At 38.1% G+C, this 12,391-nt stretch overlaps 1 protein-coding gene across 1 annotated transcript in view; it reads right to left on the reverse strand.

The window, feature by feature from the left end:
* The window catches only part of NLRP13 (NLR family pyrin domain containing 13), a 29,505-nt gene that overhangs the window by 10,684 nt on the left and 6,430 nt on the right, over nucleotides 1-12,391 (reverse strand). Inside the window, exons 3-6 of the mRNA XM_063089925.1 lie at nucleotides 7,699-7,711; nucleotides 5,050-6,642; nucleotides 2,109-2,279; nucleotides 177-344 (exon numbers count right to left, since the gene is read on the reverse strand). Coding sequence (XP_062945995.1) covers nucleotides 177-344; nucleotides 2,109-2,279; nucleotides 5,050-6,642; nucleotides 7,699-7,711 — 1,945 coding nt within the window. The remainder of the gene's footprint in view (nucleotides 1-176; nucleotides 345-2,108; nucleotides 2,280-5,049; nucleotides 6,643-7,698; nucleotides 7,712-12,391) is intronic.

Consider the following 12,391-nt stretch of genomic DNA (forward strand, 5'->3'; position numbering starts at 1 on the left):
GTATGTTAGAGTCTGAGGACCACCGCTCTACACCCATGTGCCTTTTCTCTTTGTGAATCTTTCTCTGTACCATTTTGCTACAATGCTGAGTCCTGTGACTCAATCTTCCCAATGGATCATTGAACCTAGGCTGGGTATTGTGACCACCTGCCAGAACTAAACAACCAAAGACTTACCACAGATACTTGAGGCTGCAGGCTGAGTGTCTCAGGGTTCTAAAAATCATCATTGACACAGTAACTCCCAGCTTATTGGAGCTCAGGTCCAGATGGGTCAGCTTCTTATTACCATGAAGGACCAGGACGAGCTCCTTCAGAATTCTCACGGGAGTTATTGATTTACACCTGAGGAAGAGAAGCAGTAAGAAAGCTACCTTTGGGGAGATCCCATCTGCTTCTCGTCCCATCTGCTTCCAGGATCCCATCTGCTTTCTCGTCCTCCCTTCCACCACACACACATGCTGCTCCAAGGCTGTACGAGATACAAGAGGAATCCAAAACAAGTATTTTTCAGTCATGGTAGTGGACCTTGAAAAGGAAAACTGGGATGTACTCCCAAAAGAGTCACTAAGCTCAGCTGGATGTATGACATTAGGAACCCCTCTCCCTCTCTCCCAGAAACCTGTCATTAAGAGGTGCTGGGATACCTATTCTTCTAGGAAGGTGACCCCCATACACACGCCACTCCAGAAAAGCCTGCTGAGAGCAGCTCCCTCCTCTTGCTTTTTCTTGTGTTAGCCCTCAAGATAAGGAGAAACAAGTGATAGAGCCAAAATTTAAAAAAAAAAAAAAAAACCAAAAAGGCTGCTTAAGCCTGCCTCCCTTGCATCTGATTTAGCTCACTCAATACACTGAAGTTGGAGAAAAGCCGTTCACTGCTGAACCTTTTGCTCTTGACTGGTTGAATCCATGCATGTGTCTAACTTTTAAACCCTGAGGTATAGCAGAAGGGTGGAGGTAGAGTAGAATAGAATTAGTTGGACTAATTAGTTAGAACCCTGAGACGCTCCAAAGCATCCAACCAGATGCCATCTCAAATTCAATGCTAAATATTACTCTATCGTCTGTACTTACTTCTTCTCTAGCTTCTCATAAAAGGTATACCTCCATTTGCTAATTCTTCCCCATCTTCAAGCCAGATTTGAGACCCTGTAATTGCCATTTCCATTTTGCTGGAGGACCAGTCAGTTTCAGTCCAAAACTGTGCTTCAGCTCCAATGAGAATCCCCCCCCCTTGCTCACTCCCACTCTTCCTATGCTGGCCTCCCTGATGTTATCTGAATATGCTAAGGACATTCTCCTCTTGATGCCTTCAATCTTGTTTTTTCTGCTTGGAAGGCTCTTTCCCTAGGTAACCACATGGCCCAGCTCCTCTCTTCCCTCTGTTAAATAAAGTAGGTCTTTATTTAAGTACCTTTTCAGTGAGGCCTTTCTTCCTTCCCTCTCTAAAAATGCAAATCATCACTGTCCACACACACCTTTTCTGAATGCCTGAACCGATTTTCTTCTTCTTTAGGAGATGTCACCATCTCATATCCTATTCTGATTGTGTAATTTGTTTCTCTGACAAAATGTAAGATCCACAACGGCAGGAATTATCTGTTTTGTTCACTGCTGCAACCTAGATCTAAGAACAGTACCAGGTATATAAGAGATCCTCCGTAAGTACTCATTGAATGAATGCATGTTCTACCATAAACTACTTACCTTTCCTTAAGATGCAAAACAGTTTTCATGGAGTCTACATGTCTTTAGTTCTTCTCAAGTGCTTTGCCCTATCACATCCTAGAAGTTTTCCACTCTTTAATATCTATCTTATGACAGCAGCCTCATTCAGAGATCTTAACGAAAAATTACTTTGTCTACATGTGTCTCTAGTGCAAGATCACTCATGACAGTCTTTTTTTTTCTTTTTCTTTTTTTTTTTTTTAGGTTTTAACCTACTTTGCCTAGGTAGTTTCACAAATACAAGCATGGTTTATTTATTTTATTCTCCTGAGCACCTAGCTTGCCTTCTGGCAAATAGATAGTCAACTGTGCTAATCAAAGGAAAGAAGTTGGGTTATTCTCCTATGGAATTCTCTCAAATCGTGTGAGTCTCACACTTACGTCAGTTTTTGGAGTTTGCACCTTGGATTTCTCAGTGCATAACAGAGACTCTTCATAGATGAGGCATTAAACTGACTGTTACTCAGGTCTAGTTCACTCACATTCCCATTTGTGGCAAACACAGAGCAAATATTCTTCCACTGATGCATCCTGGAATAGGCTTTGCTTGTCCTTTATGAAGGAGAGAGAGAAGACTCATTCAAGTAAGTTAGCCTCAACCAACACCCAGAACATGATCTTCAGGAGGGAAAAAGAGACCCTAACAAAAGGTATGGAGATTTACTAGAGTTCTAGACCTAAAGAAGTATAATCCAAAAAGCATAGTTCTCAAAATACCAGATGTTTTGTTCCCACAAACATCAACAATTCTCTTCAGAGGAAAGCAACCATGTAAATGAGGTGAGGGGGATCACAGGTATAATTCTTCAAGGTTCAAACTTTAAATTAAGCAGACCTAAGAAGAATTCAGAGCTCTGCCTCCTAGAATTATCACTTAATCTCTGTATTCCCATTTTCTACCTCTAAAATGTGTATAATAAAATTTACTCTTACAGGATTTTGTGATGATTAAAGAAGATTCATGACAATATTAAGATTTAGAATTATTGGAATACTAATTATTTAGAATTTCCCTAATGCAATAGGCTCTCAATGTTAATAATCAGAGTAATAGAGCATTAAAGTCATAAACTAATGATATGAAGTTATACTCTTGTGATCTAGAGTTGTGGCATTGGTTAGAGTAGTTGTCTTCAACCCTGGGTGTATGTGCATATGTGCATGTGTGCACACATATGCAAATTTTTAATAAAGATTTCTGGGACCTATCTTGGATCTACTAATCAAAATATCCACAGGATAGTAATTAAGAACTGAAACCAGTGTGATTTAATGTCCCTGAACTTAGCCATTCTGTGATAAAGTGCACGTGCCTGTTTGTGCTAAATAATACTGGGGATAAAGAAAATGTGGTATATATACACAATAGAATACTATACAGTCTTAAAAAAGAAGGAAGTCCTGTCATATGCAAAAACATGGATAAACCTGGAAGATACTGTGTTAAGTGAAGTAAGCCAGGCACAAAGAGACAAATACTATATGATCTCACTTACATGTGGGAAAAAAAAGTCGGACTCATAGAAGCAGAGAGTAGAATAGTGGTTGCAGAAGCTGGTGGGGGGAGGAGGAGGGATGGGGAAAGGGAAGATATTAGTCAAAGGGTACAAAGTTTCAGTTAGAGTGGAGGAATAAGTTTTAGTGATCTATTGCACTGCATGGTGACCACAGTTAATGTACTGTATATTGCAAAGTTGTTAATAATAGATTTTTAGCGTTCACGCCATATAAAAATGTGAAATTGGTGAGGTGATAGATACGATAATTAGCTTGATTGGATCTTTCTGTAATGTATACATAGATCAAAATATCACATTTACGCTGTAAATATGCATAATTATTGTCATTTAAAAATAAATTTTAAAAAATAAGATTTCTTTTGAAATATAGAGGGATTGGGGAGGAGAACCCCAATCTAAAATTTTGTAATGAGCATTTTTCTTCCACCAATATCCTCTTCACCCCCAAGGCCTTAATCAGATAAAATTCATAAGTGGCTTTGATAGTATTTCACAAAACTAGGGTGTTGATAGATAGACCCATGCCATTTAAACTAATCTTTTGAAACCAGATTTTTATTGTGTGAAATATATAAAGGAGCCTTATTTGAGCTTCTAGAGAGATCTGTATAAAAATGAGCCTAATTTTAACAAGATATTGATGAATTTGCAAAGCTTCATAGGACGTTACAATGCCATATTCAAGGATTCTAGAAAGGTACTGATTAATATGACTCAGATCAGAAAAGCTCTTCTCCCCTCCTGATCTACATGTGACAATTCAGCAAATGTTGGGAAAAAAGATGGTGTGATATACATAAATAAGAGAAATGTAAAATTGTATATGTTCAAATAGAGGGCCATGAAGGGGGCCCTTGCGGTGCTGACGATGTTCTGTTTCTTGATCCTCTGCCCAGTTGCTACAGTGGGCGGAACATGTCAAAATTCACTGTGCACTTATGAAGTGTGCTGTTTTCTTTATGTATGTTATACTTCAATAAAAGTTTTTTTTTTTTTAAATAAATTCAATGTGTTTAACCGAAATTGAACTGGTGCTTCTTGTAGGCCTGAAGGTATTAGAACATGTATAGTAACTCCTATCTCAAAAGAGAAGTTTAGAAAACATCCCTGGGGCCTACATAATTAGCAAAATAGTCAGGCTTTCTTGTCTCCTAGACTTGGAGTCTACAGAGTCAGTAGTGGAAAAAAGTCATAGGATAAGAACCAAAAGTACTTCAAGTATTTCTGGGCTTCTTCTTCCAGGAGACAATAGGACAAAGTGGTCTAAACAAGTTTCAGAATTTAATTGGATAACCCTGAACCCTCCTACTACCCCCCACCCCAACTCATGCTCAGTGGAGAGGCATCCAGCATTGTATTTAAGATCCGGAGTGCTCAAGGAGAAAGCTAGGCATTGATCCACACTGCGCTATTTAATAGCTACATTGCAACAGACAAGTTGTGTTTTTATCCTTCAGCTTTCTCATCTATGAATGGCAATAACAGTACCCCCTGCATTCAGTTATGAGCTTAAGATAGATGCAAGTAGATGTCTTAGCATAATGTCTGGAACACAAACCTTCTATATGCAGTACCTAAGATGTAAGTTCTACTTCTAAGTAGATTAAATTAGCCAGGGAACCCTACATGATACCTAAAGAAAAATATTCTCCCACGTTGAAGCTGATGTGGAATGTCTGGTCAGACATAACCTCTGTTACCTAAGAACAACAAAAGATCCCAGTTTCTAATGAAAGAACTTGGGCAGAGCCTGAGAAGATGGTAGAAAACTAATGGGGAAAAAATGGTTTTGCATTACTCACCCCAGAGTTTCCACATCAGAAGTCAATTCCCTTTGAAGGATGGCACTGCTGACAGACAGCCTGAGTTTATTCAACCTTGGACAGTGCATTAGGCAAAATGAGGAAACTCGGAGTTCTATGTTTCCCCAAATATCAAGGTCAGCTTCAAAGATGTGACGCAACATCTTCTTTACAAAGTCTTCCTCCTGAGTCTCGTGTAAACAGTGAAAAAATTGAAGGACATCAAATTGAATAGAGACAGTTTCAGGCTTATCTAGCTCTTCTCTCCATTCTAATAATTCCTCCATTATCCTGGGAGATAGTTTACAGTGCAAAGTATTCTCCAATTCTCTTGCTAGGTCTTTTTTTAAAAGACCGAAGAAGAAAAGAACCAATGGAGCCCAATAGAAGTTTCTGTCAACAAAGACAGCCCTCAGTAACATCTTCATCTCTTTATGTTTTGTGGAACCATCAAGGGATCCTTCAGTTTCCTCTAGCACATAGAACATGGCTGCAAAGAACTCCTGGAAACTTGAGTGAGTGAAGGTAATGCAATCTTCACAGCCACTGACCTTTCGAAGAATATTGAACCTGAAGAGAGAATCAATAAAACGTGCTTCCAGGCACCTGTACCGGGTGTCCTCTTTTCTAAATGAGAAGGTCATAGACCACATCCCCTCTGCAGCCAGAGCACAGAGGACCCTCCATTGTCCCGGCCAGCTCTGCTCTGCCAATCTCACCTCTGCTGTTGAGAACAAGGTGGAGAAAAAACAGGCATACAGACTGGTGGTAGTCTGGGTGATTGGCTGGAGATCACAATTTCTTGCCTTCTGCTGCTTCAGACAGGAACATACAGCCCAGCACAACATTGGAGCACAGAAGGAATTGAAGAGAGTTTCATTTTTTCTTATCTGACGCAAGATTTTCTTGGCTTTTTTTTGGTCACCGAAGTGCCTGAAGAAATACTCCTCCTGGTTGTTCCCTTCGAACCCTGTGATTTCTACAAAACACGGATTCACTAACAGATTCTGAAGATCGTTCAAATTAAAGGTCCTGGTTGTGATAAGTAAGGTGGCCAGAGGAACTAACTCTTTCTTTAACAAGCTGAGTAGGATTTTGGTCACTGGGAGCTTCTGATACCAGTCTGTACATGGCAGGGTGTCATCCAAGTTATAAGGGCATAATTCAGGCATAGCCATTTCCTCAAAGCCATCAACAATGAACAGGAGCCTCTCCGGCTGAGACATGAACTCTTCGATGGGGGCCTGAAAGTTGGGCCAGTCGCAAGAAAGCAGGTCAGCAAAGGTGATCTCCTCCATGTCTTTCATTTTATGGCAGCTGAGATAGAAAACATAGGAGAACCTATGCTGAAAGAGAAGGCCATTTGCCCAATGCAACATGGCCTTCATAGCCAGGGTGGTCTTTCCAACCCCTGCCCTACCCTCCAAGACTATTGTCTGGGCCTGGGCTCCAGTCCCATTGGGATCCAGTATGTTCTTCAGTTCTTCATGTTCCTGCTCTGTTGTATTACGGAGATATATATGGTCTTCAGGCCAAGGGATATTGTCCCATATGGCCAGTATTTTAGCCCTCATTCTCTCTCTGTATTTTTTTCTGTGGCCTGAAGCAGAAGAGAAACAAAAACCAAACCAAAACAAAAAAACAACACATAACAATGGTCTGAATGAATTTCAGAGTTAGGAATGATTCAACAATGAAGTTCCTAATGTAAAGTCTTGAACAAGATAAACAATCTCTGCCTCCCAAGGTCTTACTTTTTCATGGGGATGGGGTGGCAAAAAGTAGCAAAAGGTAGAGGCAGTTGAATAGTTTGATAATATGCACAGATAAAAAAATATAGAATGACACAAGAGAGATCGAGAATGCCTTTAGAAGGGGGCAGAGAAGGGATCAGTAGAGGTTTTTGCACTGAGAGTTGACAGCTTAACCATGAGAAGTCAGTCCATGATGTAGAAAAATATGCTATCAAGCAGGTGGAAAGCAAGTGCAAATGTCCTGAGACAGGAGTGAGAACGTTCTAGAGTGACCAAGGCACCTGGTAGGGGATAAACCCGTCTGTGGGGAGGGGCTAGATGATGAATGTCTTTGTTTTGAAAGGAAAGGAATGAGAAGCCGTAATTTACATTTTTAAAAGTTCACGGTTCTGTGGATAATGTATTATGGTACATTGGCACAAGAAAGAAGGCAGGGAGACCAGGTAGGAATCCACTACTGCCATCTAAGTGAAAACTGATAGATAGTAGACTAGAATGTAGCAGTAGAAATAAAATAAATGCTAACCACTATTCTACCGTCTACTTCTACGAGTTTGACTTTTTTAGATCCCACATAAACGTCAGATCACGAGGCATTTATTTTTCTGTGCCTGGCTTATTTCACTTCACACAATATCTTCCAGATTTATCCATGTTGTTGCAAATGAAAAGATCTCCTCTTTTAAGGCTGAATAGTATTCCGTTGTGTATATCTACCACATTTTCTTTAATCATTCATCCATTGATGGACACTTATGTTGATTCTATATCTTGTCTATTGTGAATAATGCTGCAATGATCATAGGAATGCAAATACCTCTTTGACATAGTCATTTCATTATGCTAAGTGAAATAATCCAGGCACAGAAAGATCTCAGGCACTGCAGGATCTCACTTATACGTGGAACCTAAAAGAATAGAATGGTGGTTACCAGAAACTGGGGGGTTGGGGGGAGGAGGCAGGACAAGGAAAGAGAAGATGTTAGGTCAAAGGATACAAAGTTTCATTAGACAGAAGAATGAGCCCTAGTGATCTACCCCACAGCATGGAGACTATGGTTAATAATAATATACTGCATATTTCAAAATTCCTAAAAGAGATTTTAACTTTTTCTGCATTGTAATAATTTTTTATTGAAATGTAATTGATTATACATATTCGTGGGGTATGGAGTTGAATATCAATACTTGCGTACAATGTGTGATGATCAAGACACAACCAGGCAAGCAACAGAGCCACCCGCCCAGGGTCCTGAGACAGACAGCACCACCGCCCCCGTGCCCTCAGCACCACAACATGTTAGGATGTTCTTATTAGCCAGGGTGTTTCTTTGGGGTGTGTGACTTATCTGCTCACATCTTTCAAATTTCTGCTTAGATTTTTCTAATTCATTTTTAAGAGTTCTTCGTGCATGAAAGATGTTAATCTTTGAGTATAAAATTTGTTCCTTATCAATTGACTTTAAATTTAATTTGAGAATTTTTCCTTCAATAAATACATAAATTAATTAAATGTGTGATGATCAAATCAGGACAATTAGCATATTCATCATTACAAAATGTAATCATTTATTTGCGGTGGGGACATCTTATCTCTTCTCTTGTAGATATCTGATAACATGTAATAAATTAATGTTAATTATAGATGCCTAGCTCAACTGTATATCAATAGAATTTATTTTTCCTAACTAGCTGTTTTGTAAAAGATATTTTAAGTGTTCTCACCAAAAATAAATGGTAAGGATGTGAGGTGATGGATATGTTAATTAGCCTTATTTGATCATTCTATAATGTATATACGTATGGAAACATCACATTGTACCTCACAAATATATACAATTATTATTTGTCAATCAAAAGTAAAATAAAATTTTTAAAGGATTTAGGGTATATATTGAGGGTAGAACTAGTAGGACCACTAATGATTTAAACAGGGAGGTAGGGAGGTAAGGAAAATAGAGCGGTGCCTGCATTCTAGTTCTTACATTGAATATCTGGGTGGGTGATGATTCCATTTAGTGGAAAAGATGTGTATACACACACACATCCCCCCATATCCCCGTAAAGAAAACATGAGAATCAGGATCAAATACCTGTCTTCAGATTTTCTTCGAGTTTTAGAACTGAGATTTATGGCTTTGATTCTTAGTCAACGTTTAACTTTTTTGAACCTCAGTTCCATAGTCTACAAGCTCCAAATAACCAGGAAATAGTGGAAAAGCACTTTTCCTTTACCCACCAAAAGGGAAATATCGTCTTCTGTTGACAGGGTCCTAGAGCTTCATCATGGGCAACATTCTGTTCAGGTTATCAAAGATCGCCAAAGTCTCTCAAACGTTCAGTCTTCTAGGGCTTTTCCTCCCCTCCAGAAAAGGACTATTGTTCTGGATTGAGCAAATTCCAACACTTGATCACTGGATCTTTAACAAATGGGTACTATGGACCAAAGTATTAACTCATATAGAACCTGCTCCTTCAGAATGGGTCCAGCCAACTCTCCCCTACTTGCCTCTATTTCTCTTCTGTGCAGCCAGAATTTGGTAAAATCTAAAACTCCCTTAGATTCTCTCAGGTGTTGGTTATCAGAGGTAATCTTACTGACCCCTATGATGTAACTAATCTGGGAATGAGTTTTGCCATCTAGAAGTTTTAAAGCTGAACACAAAGGCACCATACCTAAATTCGAAAGAGAAAGAATGCATGAGGAAGAGTATTTGCCATCTATGTGACAGACCAAGAAGTTACTTCTACATGCAGTGTGTTCTTACTTGTAAATAAGAAGAGAATAAGCACCCAAAAGGAAAGCAGGGAGCAGGGTTGAACTGAAGTTTCAGAAGAAATAAAAAGGCTAAATGTAATTATGATTTCAACTTACTAAAAGAATGACTGCAAACCAAATATTAAATCAAAGTAATATTTCTATCTATCTGTCAAATATTTGAAAGAATCTGTGATGACAGCAGGACAGAATGATAGACACCCACAATATCATTAGGTATGTAATTTTATGCTGCCTTTCAGAGGAACAATTTTACTATATCAGACTTTAGATTATGTATACTCTTCGGTCTAGGAGTTCTAGTTTAGAAATGTCTTCTACGGAAATACTTCCAGATATGCACACTACGTCATGATGTTTATCAAAGTATTGTTTAATATTTTAAATAAAAACAACTGGAAGCCTAAATTTCTATCAACAAGAAGAGGTTAAATATAAACCATAAATTAGTCACACATCGGTATGTTATGTAGCTATCAAAAAAGTTGAGCTCATATAAGTAGAGAGTAGAATTGTGGAGGGGGGTAAGAGGAGGTTGATTAATGGATACAAACTTACAGCTAGATAGGAAAAATAAGTTCTAGAGTTCTGTAGTAGTGTTAGGCATCCACGATTAACAATTATGGTATGCAGGTACTTCAAAAGCTCATGGAAAAATAGAATTAGAAGATAATGCAAATCTTTCCATGAACCTTTTGAAGAATCCTAACATATTTTCAAATGGCAAGAAGAGAGGAGTTCAAATATTCTCAACACGAAGAAATGATAAATGTTTGTAGTGATGAATATGCTAATTACCCTGATTTGATCATTATACTTTGCACATATGTATCAAACTATCACTCCCCACCACATAAATATGTACAATTATTACATTTCAATTTTTTAAAAATGAGGGCAGGACATGTTTATTATAAAGACGTGCTCAAGATATCAAATGATAAAAGCAGATGCAGAACTGATATACAATCTAATTTTTTTTTTAAACTGGAAGTACACACAAGTTTTTTAAATGGTTACCCTTTGTAGAATTAATTGGTTATATAAAGAATGGGAGATTTTTAAAATATATGAAACATTTTGTACCATTTACACTGTTTGTTTAATCACTTTATCTGCCCAGGAAACAGATAACTCAGGGAAACAAAAACTACTCCAAAGTTATGACAAATATTGAAGAAAATATTGAGTCCATTCAAAAAGGCTACCATTAAGGAGAAACAGATTTAACCAGCCTGATATTAAACATACAATAAACTAAATAATATGTTTTATGAAAGTTATGATAAAAAATTGAAGAAATCTTTTAAATTACAATAACAACAAAATAAATAAAGATGGAGATGGGATTTTTTAAGAAGGTAAGAAAATTAAATGTTAATCTCAGAAAACAAAACACCTAGTTAGAGGCTAAGAAAAAGAGAACAAGGAAGGAATGATTAATGTCAAAGAAGACTCAAGAAATTTGAGAACCAAAGGGCACATTTTTTAAAGGGTAAGGGCCCACTTAATTTTCAACCCAATAAAGAGAATTAAGGCCCAGAACCTAATCACATCATGACATTTCAGAACACATGGGTGGAGAACCCTAAAAGCTTTCGTAGCATAAAAGATAGGTCACATGTAAAATAAAAGTTGAAATAGCATCAGATTTATCAACACTGGGTGACACAGGGATACTAGAAACATGGAGGGAAAATTATTCTCAACCTGGAATATTACTCCCAAACCATTCACCAAATGGGAAGCAGCATTAGAAAAATTTTCAATCAGGCAGTCTCAAAAATACTACCTCCTGTGGACATTTTTCAAGAAGTTACTATAGAATAGGTCCTCTGAATCAGTGATAAGAGAGACAGACAGATGTGGAATCTAGGGGAAAGGGGGAAATAACATTTGAGAGTAGAAAATGGAATTCGAGATTAAATAAATACCCAGGATGAGAGTTACATGGCAACCAACACAGATGGGAGAAGGACATAGGGCTTCAGAAAATTGTCTAGAAATAATGAAAAGGAAACCAGGGAACTCCTGGTGTAGTAACGATTGCACGGGAAGTTGAATAAAAAGCAATAATTAACTCGAATAAAAACAGGGAATTGTTCCCAGTAAAAGGCGTGCATATGGGGCTGAACAGTGCCCCTCCCCCAAGATATATCCATGTCCTGATCCACAGAACCTGTGATTATTACCTCATATGGCAAAAGAGTGGCTATTACCTGACATGTGATTAAGGATCTTGAGAAGAGGAGTTTATCTTGCGTTATCCGGGTGGGACTTAAATGCCATCATATATATCCTTATAAAAGAGAAGCAGAGGAATACTAGACACTGACACACAGAGAAAAAGACATGGTAGGTAGCAATGAGAACACAGAGATAGATTGCAGCGATGCGGCCAAAACCCAAGCCACCAGAAGTTGGAAGAGACAAGGAACAGATTTTCCCCTAGAGCCTACTCAGGGAACGTGGCTTTGCTGACATCCAAATTTCAGACTTTTGCTCTCTCTTCCAAAGAGTTGTTTTAAGCTACCCAGTTTGTGGTACAATTTGTTACAGAAGCCCTAGGAAACTAACACAACATGTAATCTTGATTTATTACATGGCTCAGTATTGACTTATATCTTCATGACACTGAATACTGGTTCTGTCATGAAAAATATAACTTTACTAGAGAACAGAAGGGAAGAAAGATACCTACCATGACAAGAAGTCAGAGACTATTATTCTACTGCATGGTACAGCAACTATAATTAACAAAAATATATTGCATATTTCAAAATAGCTAGGAGGGAAGATTTTGAATGCT

The sequence above is a fragment of the Cynocephalus volans genome, chromosome 3, assembly GCF_027409185.1.
Source record: "Cynocephalus volans isolate mCynVol1 chromosome 3, mCynVol1.pri, whole genome shotgun sequence".
Lineage (NCBI taxonomy): Eukaryota > Metazoa > Chordata > Mammalia > Dermoptera > Cynocephalidae > Cynocephalus > Cynocephalus volans.